The 19,442-nt window shown below is 44.0% G+C and overlaps 1 protein-coding gene across 2 annotated transcripts in view; it reads right to left on the bottom strand.

Annotated features, from left to right (window-relative positions):
* C15H1orf21 (chromosome 15 C1orf21 homolog) overlaps positions 1-19,442 on the bottom strand; it is a 195,744-nt gene that overhangs the window by 96,223 nt on the left and 80,079 nt on the right. For both annotated transcript variants that reach the window (XM_059280164.1, XM_059280163.1), the window contains one exon: positions 11,614-11,862. In XM_059280164.1, coding sequence (XP_059136147.1) covers positions 11,614-11,707 — 94 coding nt within the window. In that variant the 5' untranslated portion in view covers positions 11,708-11,862. The remainder of the gene's footprint in view (positions 1-11,613; positions 11,863-19,442) is intronic.

The following is a 19,442-nucleotide window of genomic DNA, read 5'->3' as shown; positions in this document are numbered from 1 at the left end:
CTTCACTGAGAGTGGTTTGTTTAGTTAATGCCACGCAGAAGTTTTAGATTTTTATGCAGTCAAATTTACCCACTTGTTTTTATGAGATCAGATTTCACAGCATTATACAGAAGACATTTTGCAACCTCAGATCATAAAAAAACACGTGCTAATATCTTTATAGGCCAGGCTGGCGGGTCAGTGAGTCCCTTTCTTCTTCCTCAGCATTGAGCTTACAAAGCACACGCCATCACAGCTGGCACGTTGGAAAAACTACTTTTTAAAAATTTATTTTCATTTTTAGTTTCATGGCATGCACAGAATGGATTTTATTCATTTTTCACCCTCCATGACCCCCATCTTGCTCCTCCTTGCTCCCAAACACGTCTAACCAGAAGGCTCACTCCCCACTTTCCTGTCTTTAGTGTGTGACCCACTGTGTTAAGTTTTCTGCATGAGCACAGGTGGGAGGTTATCACCGGAGCACGGGCAACTCCCTAGTAGCTACACCACTACAGAAAGTATCACCAAGAAAGTATCAACAGACCCTCAGGGAGTGGTGGGGCCTCCCAAGCTCCTCCCACTTCCATGATGGAATGCTGACTGGCCCAATCTTGCGCATGTCTCGTGTGAGTACCCAGAGCTATGGTGAGTTCATGAGTGCAACCCCATGTCTCACCCACAAGTCTTCTGGAAACACACCTCCCCATCTTCCAACTCTTCCATCCTCATCCACTCTTCCGGCACATTCTCTGAGCCTCGGAGGGGTGATCCATATGTTACTTTTCACATGGGTCTTAGGGATGGACCCTTCTTCATGCTTGTGTGGTAAGTGCTGTAAGGACTGAGCTTAGTACTTCTGCTCCTGGTTTCTTGTCTTATACTTAAATCTTTAGAGTCGCCTCTAAAATGAGCCAGGGAGACGACTCAGAAGGAAATGGTACCTGCAGCCAAGCCTGGACGACCTGAGTTCTACTGCTGGGACCTACAGGGTGACACGGTGGGAAGAGAGAGAGCCAACTCCTGCAAGTTGTCCTCTGGCTTCCACCAATACGTCATAATGTGTGCACAGTGGTACACAAGCACCCACATCACACACACACACACACACACACACACACACACACACACAGTAAATAACACTTGAACAGATTCATCTGGAAATTCCTAATATAAAGCAAGGAATTCAATTTTAATATTATGAATAATAATATCTCTCAAAAATAAAAATAAAATAGGGAATAATGCCTACTTGGCACATCATTTTAAAATTTCACTTAATTCTAGATGCAGCTCTCCAATGGCAGCCCACAGGCATCATCAGTGTCTGCTTCCTCGTGGTCTCTCTACCGTGCTTCACAAAGAAATATCCTTTTAGAAACACCCTTGGTCCACACATACATGAAGGGCTGGAAAATTATAGGCTATGAAACACACACACACACACACACACACACACACACACACACACACACAATGTCTGGTAATAAGGACTGAAGTCTTCTGAAGGCTCCTATGTTGAAGGCTTGGTTCAGAGGTGGGGCATGTGGAAGGTGATGGTGTCACGAGGGCTTTAACCTAATCTGTGGACTCGTAATTCAATGGAACCACGGAGAGGTGGTGGAAACTAGGGGGCAGGGCCTAGTCTGAGGAAGTGTGCTGTTGGTCCTTCCTCATTTTCTCTTGGCTTCCTTGTCCTCAGGAATGAGCAGCCTTCTCCGCCACAAGCTTCCACGGCATGATGTCTATCTGATCTCAGGCCTAGTGAACGAACGGGAGCCAGCCAGCAAGGGCTGAAACTGTGAGCCCAAGTAAGTCCCTACACCCTTTGTTCACTCGTGTGCTCTGTCACAGCGATAAAAACGAACACAATAAATAAAGCCCACACTTGTTAAAGCTCTAGGGTGGGAGATTTTTTAAAACCACACTTTCACAGAAACAGGCCACCCTATCAAATTTGTCATTTCTAAGTCATACCCTTTGTCTTATTTAAAACACACGCACGCACGCACGCACGCACGCACACCCCTTAGTTCTGACTAGGTCAAGACAGAAAGGGAACAAATCATAGTAGCACAAATACTTAGAAATCTAAAATAAAAAGATAAAGATCATTAGGCTAATGGATCAGTTGCTCGAGTTTGACGAATCTGACATCTGTAAGAAAATGATAATGATCCTCCCAAGTTTCATCACAGAGGACCGATCAACAACTTCAAGAAGTCTCAGCTGCATATGTAAGAGATGTGTGTCTCCGGGCTGCCAACAGGATGACGGAGACTAGCAGTTGGCACCTACTCAGTGCTTATCATGTGTCACCAAGTAGTATTCAAAAGTTGAACATACAACAATACATCTGAGGCCCACAGCTCCATGGTACCCCCCACGGTACCCCCCACACTGCACAGAGGAGGAGGAGGAACTAACTCACTAGCCTGACAAGTCTGTTTGTGAGGAGCTCAACCAGGCTTTGAAGCCAGTTTACCAGACTTCACGGCTGTGTGGTTAACATAACTGTGTTTCAAGTCCACCGAAAATAACCCTAATTACCACAATAGAATCTCCAGACATCCTCATTTAACAGCCAAGGCTGACTTAAAGCAGGCAGTTAGCAATTACTTCCCCAACGCTCCTAAGCAAAGGCTGGCTTAGACTAATGCCGCCCAACACATAAGCTCGTTCCTGAAGAAGAAATCCCCTCCATCAAGCTACCCTCCTCATTATACAAACAACCCCACTTCTTTAGTTAAGTGGCCAAAGATGGGTTTCAGCTTTGGCCTCCTCCTCTCTTACACAGAGGGGATAGTGGTAACGGTTGCGTGGGAACAAGCCTTACCAACTGTAACGCAAGAGTCCAACACTATGTTTTTGATGCCATGTCATAATTCAGTGGCAAAACCAGCAGCGGCCCCACGCAAGCCCTTGGTGCTGGATTTTACACAGGAACATCAGAGATTAAATGAGGCCAATCTGCCAGGTGGGCGATGCTGGGTGGAGACTGTCTGAAGACAGGCAGGTGCCTAGGAAACATCCTTTTGTTACACCAGCCAGGATTCCAGGAAGAAGCCACAGTTTCAGATCCTTTGATGTCATTTGGGAAGGAAACACTGAGAACTGCCAAGGGTAGAGACTCTCCCACTTCCACTCTTGATGAGTCACTGTCTTAGAACGTCCCCCAGCACCAAGGAAGCTTTGGCTGCAGCTCCAGCGTTCCGTGCGTCTCACCGGGGGATGCCAGAAGTACCAGCAGCGGCTCCCGTGCCTTGCCTAGAGCCGAGCTCACTTCACGTCAGCAGGGGGATCCAAGCAGCTACAGAAAGACAAGACTCCTGGAGAGGCAACTGAGTAACTAAAGGAAACTGCGGGGGAGCCCCCAGGGCTCTGCCAGGAACCCAGTAAGGGGTTCCGCCAAGTCAGGGGCTTCTTCCTCTTGAAGTCAGTCTGCCTGGAACAGAGTGAGAAATGATCCTATTTTTCCCTTATCGCCATAGCCAACACTAAGAGAGCAGGCTCAGAGCAGGCGTGTGGTACTGGTTGACAAATGAAGGAAAATTAGCATTTGTGTGTGTGTGTGTGTGTGTGTGTGTGTGTGTGTGTGTGTATGTGTGTACGCACTTGTGGTGGCCAAGGGGGCAAGAATGAAAAAGCCAAGTCAGTCAACTGAAACAAATCCACTGAGTGACAATTGAGGGCTACTTGAGAGCTACTTCTGCATAGGGCCCTCACCTACTCTTTCTACACACACTTCCGGGCAATCGGCGCCACAAATATCTCCATGTTACAGACATGGCACAGACAGGGCTAAGATCCTCTTCAAAGGCAATGCAATCAGTGGTGAAGACGAAATCAAACTCCTGCCGGCACCTGTACATGGCAACCTGGGTCACTTCTCAAGACTAACGTACATCAGAAGGAACTAGAAAACATTCAAAGAAGAAACGAATTCCTCAACATTTTCTCTGCATTGGACACTGTGCTAAGGAGTGTGTGTGTGTGTGTGTGTGTGTGTGTAGTATACAAGTTTTTTGAAAGACACTGCAAAAGGCATATTGAGAGACATAACATTCACTGTGATAAGTGGTCTGTACCTCTCTGAGGTGTCCCCATAAAGTGTGCAAGGTCCTTTCCAATGAATCTATAGATTGACTGCAATTCATATATAAGATCTTACCCAGTTATTTCATGGCCCTCCATATGCTGATTAAAAATGTTTACACATACAGTTGATCAAGAATCTCCATGCCTCCATGAAGAAGTGCAAGTGGAAATACAGACACAGTAGGTGATGGAAAGAACCCAGTATCACCAAAGCGATGCCTGCAATATTGAAGCTTTTAAGGCTAACGTGGACGGGCTCTAGGGCAAGTGGAGAGGCTGCCTTTTAACAACTGGAGGGAAGTCAGAGAACGGCGATGAGGAGGCGCGAGACGGGATGAGGTAGAGGGTGTTGGAAACAAAAACGTTCTGAGCACAGTCCTCTCCTAAATATGTATCAGCCCCACCTCCTTATTCCTTGGGAACCTCTCCAAGAAGTGACAACAGCATAGTACATATCAGAAGCTATTAGTAGTGGTGCTGGGAACGGAGTGCCAGAGTCCCAGATGAGCAAATTAATGACTGTATGACCCTGGATAAATAAGGCCTTGGTTTCCTCATTTTAAAATGATCACGGAATCCAGACAGAGCAGGGTGTGTGTGTGTGTGTGTGTCACCCACAGAGAGAGAGAGAGAGAGAGAGAGAGAGAGAGAGAGAGAGAGAGAGAGAGAGAGAGAGAGAGAGAGAGAGAGAGAGATCTATCACTGGGTAGTAGCCTGGCACATTAGAGGCCCTGTTTTTCTTGCAGGCTGTTTTGAAGATGAAGTAAGATAATACATGTGTCATGTGCTTAATATGGTGCCCAGCACACTGGAGAAACTCAACTGTCATTGGCTACTTGGTAGCAGTCTGTAAGAAAACACTGACTGAATTAACTAGGGTCAAAGTCTCCAGGAACAGCTTCCCTCAGGCAGAAGAGGACTGGCTCTCAAAGGCTTTGGTAACCAAGCAGGCTGCACTTTTAACACAGAAGCATGGAGCTCAAACTCTTGGCCAGTGTGCCAGGCTTCTATAATTTATGAGGCCCGTGTGGGCTTCTCGCCACACAAAGCTTTCTGAGCCTTTATTTGAAACATCGTAATATCTTCCAAGACTACACTAGGATATGTTCTTCATAACTGGAGTTTAAAGGCTTTTTGTTTTGTTTTGAAGTTTCTCATTGGCAAGCAGAAATTATACAAGGTAGATTTTACTGTGCCATTTCCACGCATGTGTCTGTAATATAATTTAGTCACAGTCATGACCTCTATCACCCTATCTGATCCTCCCGTCTCCTCCATCTTTTTCAGTCCCCCTCTTTTTACTTTTAAGTCTCTTTCCCTAAAATTCCACAGATGACAGAAAACATGTCTGTGTGCAAATGGATTATTTTGTTTACTATAAAGATCTCGCCAGGTGGTGGTGATGCACGGCTTTAATCCCAGCACTCAGAAGGCAGAGCCAGGAGGATCTCTGTGAGTTTGAGGCCACCCTGGTCTACAAAGCAAGTTCCAGGAAAGGTGCAAAGCTACACAGAGAAACCCTGTCTCGAAAAACCAAAAAAAAAAAAAAAAAAAAAACCCCAAAAAAACAACAACAAATAAACAAACAAAAAAACAACAAAAGATCTCGTTTCATTCATTTTTCTACTAACAACCTCATTTTTTTCTTTGTGATTAAATAAAACCCCATTGTCTGTGTAGACTACCTTTTCTTTATTCATTCATCCATTTAAGGGGACCTTGGCTACTTCCATGGTGTGGCTATTGTGGACAGTGGCACAATAAACATGGGCATGCAGGTTTCTCTGTTCTTTCTGGTAATATACACGGTGGTCGGATAGCTAGATCATATGGTAGTTCATTTTTAGTGTTCTGGAGAAACCTCTGAACCATTTTCCATAGAGGCGAGTCTAGTTTACATGATTAACAACTGTGTTATAAGGGGTCCCTTCCCTGCACCCAGCCTTAACAGCATTTGTTGGTCTTTTCTCTGGTCTGGTGTGACACTGAATCACAATGTAGTTAAGTTGTGTTCCCTTGATGGCTAACAATGTTGATCCTGTTTTTATATATTAGCCCCCTGTGTTTCTTTTTATTATTATTAATATACACTGATTATATGAAAGGGTGGGTTTTGTGGTATTTTTATACATGTGTATAAAGTATTTTGATTATACTGAACCCTTCATTGCCCACATTTATACCACCTCCAACTCCCAATACTCCTTCCTATTGCCTAATAGATCCTCTTCCTACATTAGTGTCTTTTTTAAGAAGATATTCCACACACAGAAAACAAGTGATAAATTTGAAAAGTATCTGTTTATTTCATTTGCCGACTTTCGGACTGGATTATTAGCTCTTTTGGTGTGTAGTGTTTTGAGTTCTTAGCTTCCAAACCATAACCTAGCCCTATCGAAGTCCTCCTACAAACCTCCAGCTTTAACATTCTGGCTTTGTTGGTGGTGGGTTTTCTGATGCAGGCTCTCACTATGCAGTAGTGCTGGCAGCTCCTGGAACTCACTCTGTAGACCAGGCTGGCCTCAGACTCAAGAGATCCATCTGTCTCTGCCTCCTGAGTGCTGGGATTAAAAGTGTGTGCCGCCACGCCCGGCCTGGCCTGGCCTCTCAGTATTTCTAGTGGCTGCATGAAAAAACAGCAGGGGTAAGTAATTTTAATAATACAATTATGATTTTAACATGTGATCAATAGCAGAGTTTTTTTGTTTTTTTTTTTTTTTTTTTTTTTTTTGGTTTTTCGAGACAGGGTTTCTCTGTGTAGCTTTGCGCCTTTCCTGGGACTCACTTGGTAGTCCAGGCTGGCCTCGAACTCACAGAGATCCGCCTGGCTCTGCCTCCCGAGTGCTGGGATTAAAGGCGTGCGCCACCACCGCCCGGCCAATAGCAGAGTTTTTAAATGAGCTAGTTTATACTATTTTCCATATTAACTCTTCATTTAGTACAAAATGTACAAGTATCTCAGGCCTAGCCACATCATCCATACAGCCAAGCGTGGCAAATCCGTACCATACAGATGATACACATTATCCTCTCTGTAATCATCTTAGGAGCCAAGTGTCCTTAATGAATCTTCACTTTGTGCAATCAAAATTATGAGGGCTATACAATGAATTATTACTTTGCCTCCCACTGCTTTGCATTCTAAATACATCAGAAGCATTTTATCATTTAATCTTTATCACAGCCCCAAGAAGTTGGCCCCTACAGAGTTTTAGACCATAGCACATTGGTATAAGATCCCGGCCCTACCCCCCATTCATATTCATACACACACACACACACACACACACACACACACACACACACCCGTTTCAGGTTGCTGGTTTATGTACCACCAAGGATAGAGTATAACTAAGTCCATATAAAGGATAGGTTCCTGATTACTTGCCAGCTGTTCCGTCTTACAATGCCATGCAAAAATTTTTACTACAATAATCTATGTGCCTCTGTTTAAAGAGCTGGTATAAACATCAGGTGCTCTTTAAACCAAACTCAGCAGCAGTTAGAGCCAGTTTTGTCTGGCTGGTATGGTCAGTGTTCAACTTGAGCTCTGGGCATTCCCTCTGTACCCTGCTCCTTGGCTCTCTAGAGACCATGCATTTCCTGCCCACAGCTCACTAACCAACTGATAACAGAGATTAGACCTATCAACAAATATACGACCTACTTCAAAAAACAAAACCAAAAAAAAAAAAAATACAAAAAAAAACCTGGGATGACCAGAAAGAGAAGCTTTCTGCAGACCTCAAGAATGGTTCGTGCAATAGTTTACCTTTGGAAAACCGAAAGGATTGTAAGAGAAGAAGGTAAGAGAAAAGACCTCGGCACCCTTCTCTTCCTCACGTGGACGGGAGACACCATTTGAAAAGTTTGGCAACTACATGAGAGGAGAGAGGTCTGCAGCAGAGGCTTGAAGACAGCTTGGACAGTAGAGCTCAGATCAGATCCTAGACAGTAGAGCTCAGATCAGATCCTAGACAGTAGAGCTCAGAGAAGATCCTAGCTAAACGAAGGTGTATGACTGAGCCTGGGAAGACAGCAGACAGACCCCAGAGATTGATTCACCAAACTGAGAAATAACGCGTCAGTACTGTGTTGCACTACTGAGTTGGAGGTTGTTTACTGGACAATAACAGAACCGTGAAACTGTCGTGACAAGAGGTATCAATCAGATGGCTAATAACAAACGCTTACCTTGTACTATCTGTGAGAATAATGGGATGGGGGCTCCTCCCTGCAAACTAATTCCAGTAGAGAGATAGAGGCAGGTTGTATCTTGTCAAATTGAAACTACAGCATTCAGTAACATATGGGGTCCAGCACTTACTGCAATACTAACTTCAGGGAATTTTACTGCCAGACCCAGGTAGGGCTAAAAAAAATAATGTAAGAATCTTATATTCTTGCTTTAAAATTATACCACAAACTTGCAAATGTTTACGCTAGAAAAACTAAGAAGATAATAGGTACTGGGATAAATAAAACTTCAATGAGTGTTAGGGAGATGAAAAATCAAACAAACAAAACACACCCCAGCAGATTCCGTAACTGCGCTTCCTAGATTTGGACCACATGGATGCAGAGCCAGCGAGGACTAGGTAGACCTGGAAGTCTCATTACCCAAACTCTAGCTGTGCTCTGCATGGACATCCCTGCCATGCACACAATGCGGTCAGCATGTACTTTTCCTCCTCTTGACTTTGGGCCTCTGCCATCTGCTTTGGCTAGTGCGCTGTGGTGCACAGCTATCCATCCTTAGGAACCAGACTACGTGGGGTTCGGACTCTTGCTCTTCTTAGGAAGAATGGTTTGCCTTCAGTGGCTCATGGTTGTGTAGGACCAGGGAGATGAGAGGTGAGTGAAGGAGCATCCCAGCTGCCCCAGCAGCTCAAGATCCAAAACAAGGGCTGGCTGTAGCACACCCAAGACGGAGAGTCTGCCTGGCAACAGCTGACTCACACAAGGCTCCTCTATCAAACGCTGACATCGGAGAAACACACACGGTACACTAGAAAAACAGTCTTTCTGCATATTCAAGCTATAACTAAATTTTTTAAAAAAAGATGGCTAGCTGGTACAGATTGTAAACACTCTATACTAATATCACCAAACCTTGCCCTTGCAGACTAAGATCTTTCTAAAGATTGTAATTTGATATTCATTTTTTCCTATAATTTAACCCTGACTTGGATTTCATTTATATTTTATTCTCATTCAAACTGGATTTTTTTTTATAATCCTTTTTGTTTGTTTGTTTCTTGAAACAGGGTGTCTCTGTGTAGCTTTGGAGCCTATCCCGAAACTCGTTCTGTAGACCAGGCTGGCCTTGAACTCACAGAGATCCGCCTGCCTCTGCCTCCCAAGTGCTGGGATTAAAGGTGTGCACCACCACTGCCCAGTCTTGGATTTTTTATAATTCTTGAGTATGTCTTACATTACTTCCAGGCGTTTCTCATCTAGCTCTCTCCTGAACTCTTATCCGATAAGTTTAGACTCTTCCAGGCCAGGTTCACATGCTACTTCTGTAAAGAATCCATCCTGATTCTGCCTTTAAAGTTAAGACAGTCCATCCCCCGGGTCTGACCACAATAAGTATCTTCTGGTATTTGGCTTATTCTGCCTCAAAACACTTCCCTGTCCTCTCACAAAGTCAAAGATAGCAGATCTGTGCAATACTTACCTCTGTCACCTCCATGAGGCTTAGCCAGAGGCCTTGAACAGTGCACAGCAATGGGAAACAGCCATATACTAGGGAATGGCGTGGGATAAAGAGGTGACCCAGGGCCTGAGAGATGTGGGTGCCGACGCTGAATGGCTGGGCAGCTTTGAAGCAGCCAGCTTTTTGTGATTCAGCCTCTACATATGCAAATTGAGACAGCACATATTTCACAGGGTTGTTGTGAAAATTCAACACGAAAATGAATGCAAATACCGCCCGGTATTGACATATGGTGGCAGCTCCGTCTGAGGTACCTCCACTACAAAACTGATCATGACAGACCGTCACACAGAGGCGAGTTTAAACGAATCCTTGACGGTGGATCATTTCCTCTTAGCAGTTAAGTATCTGAGGGTCACAACAATGACTCCAGTTACAATTAGCTGTTTTCCCAGTATCTGCGGTTTCAGTGAGCTGGTGTCTGGCTTTGTTAAGATGCTCAAATACCCATTATTTCCCTACATTCCTAAATCCTCCAGGTAGTCACCACAACTGGCAAATTTGTTACAGAGACAAAACTTCTCATTGACGAGAGTACATTTTAATATAGCAGTAGAAATTCCAGCTCAAAACCAATCATTACCATGGATCAAACCCCGGGGCTGGGAGATGGCCCAGTCAGTGTAGAGCCTGCCTTACATGACAGAGACACAGCTAGACATTGATTGTACAAGTGACAGCACCGTTTGAGAGTGACTGGGGGATGAGACATTTCTCAGTCAGAGTCCTTATCCGGGAAGAGAGGAAACGGCATTTTTGTAAATAAAAGCTATTCTTTTAATTTATATTTTCAGTTAGTAGATATTACTGTTGATGTCATTTAGCAAAAACTGTTTCATATGCTCTATACTAACTTGAATTGTGTACAAATATTCACTTTCCATCACAGCAGAAACTAATCTTTCAAGGGACAAACCCAAGGTCAAGAAGCTCAAAATCCAGTAAGTGAGGAGGTAATAAATGCCACAGAGTGACCTAGGCTTAGTGCGCATTGATAGGCAAGGGTCTGTGGTTGAACAGAGGCCACAGGCTGACTGAAGGGGCAAAGAGCACCCTCCCCTGCTCATCCCCCAAGTAAAGAAGACCCAGAGCTGCCAGCGCTCCTGAAGACATCTGAGTTCTTTAAGCGAAGCATCTGAATTTTTTTTTTTTTTTTTTTTTTTTTTGAGACAGGTTTTCTCTTTGTAGCTTTGAAGCCTTTCCTGGAACTCACTGTGTAGCCCAGGCTGGCCTTGAACTCACAGAGATCCACCTGCCTCTGCCTCTGGAGTGCTGGGATTAAAGGCGTGCGCCACCTGGCCAGCATCTGGATTTTTAAAGGCTGCTTTATTTACTTTTTTAACTCTTTGGGGTCAGAGGGGAGGCCATGAACCTACAATCTGTGTGGACTTTTGTACGAGGTACACCATAATTACTCTTCATTGTGTTTTTGAATATGAATTCACTCTATTAACCCTAACACACACCCACATTCTCGTTTATAAACCTCCATTCACTCCACTTTTGGCTTGCATTTTCAGTTGTCACCCACCAGAACACACATGTCATTGCCGGATGTACCCGACTTAACCCTCTTTGGTTCTTTAGTGTGAATGTGAACTCATGTATAAAACCTCTATGATCCTCGCCAAGCCTCCCTGAGTACACACGCTACAAACCAACAATAGGAAAAAAAAGGTCGGCGCTGATTTCACTCAAGTGTCACCCATCATGTTGACCAAACAGCGGGAGACAAGAATCAGTCCAGGGGCTCACTGTCACCCACGGGAAAGGCCTGGAAGCCCCAGGCCAAGGAGGAAAAGTGTGCGAGCACTCACCGCCAAACACATCTCCGTTCTGGTAGTTCTTCCCTTTCTGAGCTTCCTCTTCATTTTGAACAGTGGCAACATGCTTGGCAGAGGCACAGCCCATAGTCTCATTCGGGGAGCTTCAGCCGGGCTGGACTGCAAATCATCGCTACAGACACGGGGACATGCTTCTTGTTCTCTCTTTAAACACAACAGAAATCCACCTCGCTGCTGCTGCTGCTGCTGCTGCTACGGCGGCGTTGGTCACAGTGCCTGCGCCTGCAAGAAGAGAAAGCTGGATCAAGAAGGAGACTCCATACCTGAGATTGCTCCCTGCAGGGGTTGGGAGGGGCGGGTAGATCACACAATCCAATCCCCGGCTTCCACACTCAGTGCTGAAGAAAGAAGCGGCAATGTGGCCATCGCCTCTTGATCCCTGGCTCAGAAAGCAACGTAGGAAGGCATGCTGCACACAATGCATGCTGGGAAGGAGACATTTTCAAAAAGATGTAGAACGCATGCATTTTTTTTTTCAAGGAAGTGGGAACTATTGACTGCCACACAGGTATCCACGGGCTTATGGACTTGCTGATGTTCTGGAACCTCAAAACTTGTTACTTCTAGAGTAAACAAAACATTGGTGAGAGCCACACCGTGCCTCTCTCCATCCCTCCCGCAGGCCAGCGCTCACACAGGTTTTGCTCGGGGAGATCATCTTCCTCCTGAGACTGACTCATAGACCAGGTTATGCATCTGGAGTCTACCCGAGTCAAGAATTAGACTTACTTGTGTTGACTTTGGGCTCAGCTCTCACTGTTTGAAGGACTGAGTAGAAAATGTAGGAAAACACACAGCTCGGCTAGTTCCTCGCCTTGGCCTCTGTGTGCTAACTGGTCTCTCATAAAGGCATAAGGATGCTCATGAGTAAGTCACTCAGACCTAAACCTCATTCTACTGAGGTGAGATTCCCCTCCCTGCCACACTGATGGTAGCTGCCCCAGATTCCCAGGGTTGGCTGTGCCCAGTGTGCTCTGATATTTTCATTTTGTTTTGTTCTTGCTGTACTTCTATGAGTCTTATCCAGCCATTCTAGTCCTGCGAATGAGGTGCTACAATCGTGAAGCTGTTTCTGTAGAAATATCTCTCTTATCTGCCCCACCCCTACCCCTTACCAACATAACTCCTACCTCCTCAAGCCCCTTGGCAGCACCAAGAAAGTACCATTCTTCTTTCAACCTTCACCAACACCCACATCCCACCATTTCTGCTCTGAACCATCCAGCCTGTCAAGTTTCACAGATGGGGCTGCCGAAACATAGCGGCAAGCTTCATTTTTCAACAAGACTGCCGGACCCTGGGCCCTTCTTAGAATGCAAAGGACATCGATGGGTATAGAAATCTGATCATTTAAGCCATAAAACCCCAGCAAAGAGCATTTTCCCAACAACCTAATTTAATAAATGAGAGTAAATACAAAGGTAGTGGTCCAAATTAAGCCATGCAAACAATAACTGCAATAAATATTATGACTATAATATATACTATGACATATAATATTATAATAAAAACTATGTTGCCTGTATATAATCCCTGAAGATTATTCTCTTATCACTGATTGTGAGAAGAAAGTATAAGGGCTGCTTACAGAAATATTGCCAACCATGTTAGCATTAACTCTCTAACATCTCCTTCACATATCAAGTCACCTTATGTTAACACATTTTCATCTTCTTAAGGCTATACGAAATCTAGGTCTATGGGTGTACACACTAATACACACACACACAAGCTATTCTATTACTTAGCGGTTATGTCTTTGAAACAATTATATGCCTCAGGAGCCTGATGGGGAAGAGCTTCTGACAATAAAAAAGAATATCCACACACAATAAGGGCTGTGGTAGAACCTACAGCAGTGTAGAATTCAAAAGAGTAGGTCAAATTCGGACTGGGTGGGGGCAGCGACCAGACAGAGGAGGTGGGATTTCTGTGCGGTAGTGAAGACTCGGTAGAAACAGTGATGGCATACAGACGTGAGGAGCAGCTGAGTAAGAACCGGGCTAGGGAAAGGCAGAGCACACGTCTGCATTTGCTCCAGAAGGGTCGGGGCAGGAAGAGGCTGGCATGGCTGGTGCTTTGTGAAGAGCCTGGAGAAGGCGGAGCTTGCCAACTCCATCCAGCTTAATAGAGTTAGTATCATCATCACGGGAGGGCTTCCTGTGAGACATATTAAACTAGCAGCATAGTTATCCACTCTGCCTACCTTGTCTAGTTTCTGAAGAATCATCACTGAAAGATGAGGCTGGTTTCTACGGGGAGGAGAACGGAGGTGAAAAACCCTCCCCAGCCCACAGCAGGGGAGTTCTTGCTGTTCTCCTCCCTGCCTGTGCTGCTGTGGTTTCTGGTTTCTGTGGGCACTTCCTTGGGCCAGCATCTCCTCCATCTGCATCTCAGCAGCCACGGGGAAGGTCACAGGTGTGGAGGGAAGCCCCCTCCTTTTCAAATAGGAAGTCTACAGGCAGACCACCTCCCACAGGCCCAGGGAGACAACCCATTCAGACAGGAACCTCTCCTTGCCTCCTGTCCCCTCTTCAGAATCAAGGCAGTGAAAACAGGAGAAAGGAAGGGGAATGAACTAACCCAGTCACCCAGGAGTCCTGAGGAGGGAGAGACAACTCATCAGTTTGTTTTGTTTTTCATTCTAATTTCCCATTTGCAATTTCACACTTCCTGTGTAGTGTCTCACCAAGACTGAAGCCTCACTCCTGCCCAGGTGTGTATGTTTCCAGACCCTCAACAGATGCAAAGAGAGCAGAACCAAGGCTGCACATGCTACGTTTTCCCTTTATTTGTGATAAAAAAAAAAAAAATTACTTTACAAATCAGACACTGTGAGGGAGTGGTGTGATTATTAATAAAAACAGAACCATTATACGGCGCTAAAACGCACGTGAATGTGTTATTCTCTTTGGAACGAGTCAAGAATATTAGTATCTTCAAGGACTTCAACTAACAAAAACCATGGAAGCGGAAGCCACAGGTGCAGAGACCTCTGCCATGTCAGAACCTGACAGGAAAGAACCTTCTGACCCTGAGAAGCGTTTCACATTGTTTCTCATTCATAAAAGCTATGCTCAAGTTAAAAATGTACTTGGATGTAAAAAGTTAAGGTTATATGAAAAAGAACATGTCGCTTCAGGCTAACAAAGATAAAACAATGTAAGATGATTTTTAAAAGGATGTCTCTACTATTCAAGTACTGGAGTGAGGGTCAGGTTAATAGGTACAGTGGACATAATTTATATCCAATTCAAACAATTCCATAGGAAGTTTCAGTTTAGTTAGATATATATTTAGTATCTATCATATCATGTGATATCAGAGAGAAAAAGAGAGGGAGGGAAGGGAAGGGGCAAAGGGAGGAGGAAGAGGGGAGGGAGAGGGGAGAGAGACCTTGAACTCCTGGGCTCAAGTGATCTTCCTGTTTCAGCCTCTCACATAGCTAGGACTGTGGGCATGAACCACCACATCCAGGTAATCATGTTTTAATAAGCACTGTAACTCAGCAGGGGCTCTCTCTCCATCATCAGTACAGAGTTTATTTTTGAAATACACCGCATTATATAGCTTACAGCATTAATTTGATTTCAAAAGTGACATTTTCAAGTTTTACAATCTTATTAGAAATATATTTTAATAAGTTTACCCCGTTGGTGGTGATGGAGTCCTTTGAGGGGCAGATCTAATTCATAAAGTTAATCATGCACGGATCACCGAAGAAAAGTTTTGACTATGTCATAAGCACTTGTCCAATCATTCAATCATTTAATTAGCAGTTATTAATTGAAAACTCCTTAGTAATAGACTGTGATTGGTAGGTACCAAGCACACAATGATAAGCAAGATGAGATAAGATTTTCCTCTCTGCCTCCAAAGAATATAAGTGATCAGTGAAGGAGGTAATTAGACCAGTTTCTCAGCAAGCAATGTGATCCAGCTACTGCAGAGGAAATACAGGGTGTTCACTGCAGGGGAACCCAACTTAGCTTTGAGAAAGTGAGTCTAGAGAGCTGTTGGGGCTGAGACCAGACCACGACTAAGGAACCATCATTAAAACACCTTTGAACTGCATAATCTATTCTACTAGTGTGCCATGTCAAGGATTCATCTCCACTTAACGATTCTCCCACTCAACCTGAATTCAGCTTAGACTTCCTTCAGAGCAAACTTGAAGAAATGTCTCCCTAAAGACTGCTAGAATCACCTGCTCAGGAAAACTCCCCTTCAGTTTGGACCTTCACATACACACTAGCTTCCTTTCAGTTTCCATTATTTCCTTTCGCTTTGCTTGGGTTCCTCCCCACCCCCACCTGGCCTACTCATTTATAAATGTCTCTGAAACCACAGCACTCAGAGGCAAGGCTCACGGTGCAAACCAGCACGCAGAGTTCACATTTTCACATATCATTATTAACAGCATGCTGCTGCTTGAAGTTGCAGATCACAGTGTGAGAACTGAACTGAAGCATCTCTTTGAAGTTTGATGGGCACTTCTAAAAGTGACTCACAGGTTGATTTGTTTTCAAGCTAAATAATCTATGAGATAGGACCATCAGGCATCTCAGAAAACACAGAGCCAAATTAATTGCTTATGGCTTTGTGTATAATTCTCCCCAAATGACTAGGAGCCTACAGAAGACGTGTAATGTCCTCAAAATGTGGAAACCACATACCATGACCTAACCTAATCGAATGCTACCTTTATAGACCATTTGCCCATTTTTTATTTTTTATAAAATGCATCAGCAGATCTATAAACCTAATTCAATTTTTTTATGAAGGACTTTAAAGATGTGTGACCATGAGTGTGCATCCTTTCCCTATACCCTGACCGAAGGCTCTTGCAACATCATAAGGAGCATTATTACTCCATCCTAACTCATATATACCGTGGGAAATTCTGTCTATGTGCACACCTATCTCATACTGCATAAGTGAGCCCTCTTAAAAGGAAAAACAGGAGAGTCAGGGTTTCATTTTAAAAATTACTTTCATAAAACTGAAAAGTAAAACAATAAAGATTCTATTTTTGAGGAAAACCAAAGCAACAAATGATCTTTTTATTTAAACAAAAAGGCTAAAGATTTCTGATTACATAATGTTATAGGTAACCTTATCTCCCACTACTTAATCAAAGGCCTTTTCATTTTGGATAAAAATGCCAAAGTATTTGAGACAATTTTCTTGTGAAGAAAAACACATCTGAAAAAAATAAATTTTTTAAAAAAATGAGAAAACCCATAAAGAAATCCTAGGCCAGAAAGACCATGGACATGAAGGCTCCCACAAGGCTTGAAGGACTGGAAAGAAATCCAAGTCTGATTTCAATAGGCACATAGAGGGCTATGAAGTCAGCAATTAAGAAAAGGATGTAGTTGCATTATTAATAGACCAGAGTGAAGTGGTCCCTTTTGTACTTTTGATTAAAAAGGGAAGCAAGACAAGTCAACATTGAGAAGCTCCTACTTTTCCTGAAGGAAGAGCCAGCATCTAAGCTCCATAGAGAAAAAAATATATATCCACAAAACTATATATATATACATTATATATATATACACACATATACAGTCTGTTTGCCCATCTGCTGTGTTTCCCAATAATGAGCGTTAATACAAAAGCCCACTAGGGGTGGGGGGTGGGGGGAGAAAGAAAACTTAAAAGTGATTTCTAATCTTGAAGCTTTGGTATCCTCGAGCTACTGTTAACACCTTTTCACATTTCATTGTGATTGCTAAAAATACACAGAGATGTCACATTTGACATGAAGGTATCTGGAAGTCAAATCTTCCTGTTAGCATCAAAGAACATTCTCATCCTTCCCCTCACACTCATCTGGTATCATGGCAATTGATGAAACGCTAGTAACTCCCAAGACACATGAATTTTGACTTCTGTTTTCCTAACGGGAAAACTTACATCTCTGCAAATAATAGTTGGACAGAGGGAGCCCACAGAAATGTAGGAGTAGCAGGCTTTACACGAGAGGACACATTTCTGTGGGGTTGTCCAAGTGAGCCAGTGAGACAAGGTGGAAAGTGGAAACAGCGGACCCGAGACTAACAACCTCTGGTCCCAGCCGTCACAGGCCTGCCCTTGGACCAACGCTGGGCTTCACACTGCTAAGCTTCTTCCTTGATTCTGTGACCTACCTGAACACACACCCAAGACACAATGGTAAGGATAAAATGACTAGTTAAATCTCACCTAGATTTAATTCGTTTACACACTTTTTCTGAAACACTTTCCTCATTAGCAGATGCTTATAAGTCTAAAGCCTGGACATTTGTCAGAAGTGCTACAGGATAGCGCGATTATTTCTGATAATGTTAAAGCCCAGGGGTGGTGGCTTCAATGTGTAAAAACTGAAAAGCAGAGCACTCAGCTCCTTTTTCCCTTTCTCTGTCCCGGCTTTAATAATTAAATCTTGCAATGCTTCTTGTAGGGAACTGGTTGGGGAAAAAAGCTGTGTAATGACTCTCCTTTGAGCTAAGGATAAGAACTGTGCCATTATAGTGTGCCCCAAACCTCTATTGCTGTGTTACCTGTATCGGTAAATCAAAGTTCCTGAGTAGTGGGCATGGCTTCTGGGAAGGCAGGCAGCCAAAGAGGTCTTGCAGAAGACCCAAATTCAGTTCCTAGTACCCACACTGGGTGGCTCACAACTGCCTTTAACTCTGGCTCCAGGAGACCCAACCACTTCTGACCTCTGCAGCCCCTCCCCCACCTACGCACAGGACACACACACACACACACACACACACACACACACACACACACACAAACTCTCTCTCCTCTCCCCTCTCTCTCTCACTCATACATATACAGAAATAAAAATAAACCTTAAAAAAATATTAAACCAAACAAGCATGAAACAGAAGCAAATGAGTCTTCGTACTTGGAAACATTAAGGACTGCATGGATTTTATTTGAGAGCTTAATTTGGTATTGATATTTGAGAATGGATATATTTAATGTGGCCAGAATTAGTATTACTTTTAATAAAGTAAGTGAGAACACTGAAAAGATCTTAGTCATACAATTTCAAAGCGCCGTTTCTCTAAAAATATAAATTTATATAAAATAAATATAAATAAAAAATATAAACACACCTCTCACCTCTTCCCTCCCAAAATAACCCCCTCTCTTCCTTCCAGTGCCTGGACCAAAATAAGTGGACTGCCCCCACAAGAGGCTGGGGCTTCCCCTGGCCTAGGAGCTCTCGTTTTGGGATCTCAGCCACACAATCCAAGTGTGCGTGGAGTCTGGGAGGGCCAATGGCTCACTAACCCCAGACTGCGGGGCAGGCAGCTGCTCACTGAGACACGCCTCTGCAGGAAGCCTTGGCTACCTCAAACCCCGTCTTCCGGAATCTTTATATTTTCTCTTAGTGTTTGTCATCTGAAAAGGCCTTGAAAGCTTGGAGAATGTCAACAGGTAAAACCTCCTCGTGGGGGGGGGGGGGGGGGGGACACGTTTCTCTCACAGGTTTCTCTCACATCCTAATGAGGTAGAAATTTACAGTCTCGTGGGAAAGGACGTTTGGGCAGTTTCCTTACTTCACCACGTCTTGGGCCTCATCTGTACGATGGGATCAGGCCTTGTCAACACAGACAGAAGAGGCGACCTGTGGCAAGTATCACCTAAGAGGATACCTGGCGGGAAGAAACCAACCACTAAGTGAGGACCTATTGTCACAGTCCTCACTATTAATGGCACACTGATGAACTTGAGAAGAAGAGAGTCAAAAACCTGGGAAGAATCCGCAGAGGGGAAGTAAGCTGTGGCAGGTGATTGGTTTT

Source organism: Peromyscus eremicus, chromosome 15, assembly GCF_949786415.1.
Source record: "Peromyscus eremicus chromosome 15, PerEre_H2_v1, whole genome shotgun sequence".
Taxonomy (NCBI): domain Eukaryota; kingdom Metazoa; phylum Chordata; class Mammalia; order Rodentia; family Cricetidae; genus Peromyscus; species Peromyscus eremicus.
Note: the sequence above shows the minus strand (reverse complement) of the source record. Positions and strands in the feature narration are given on the sequence as shown.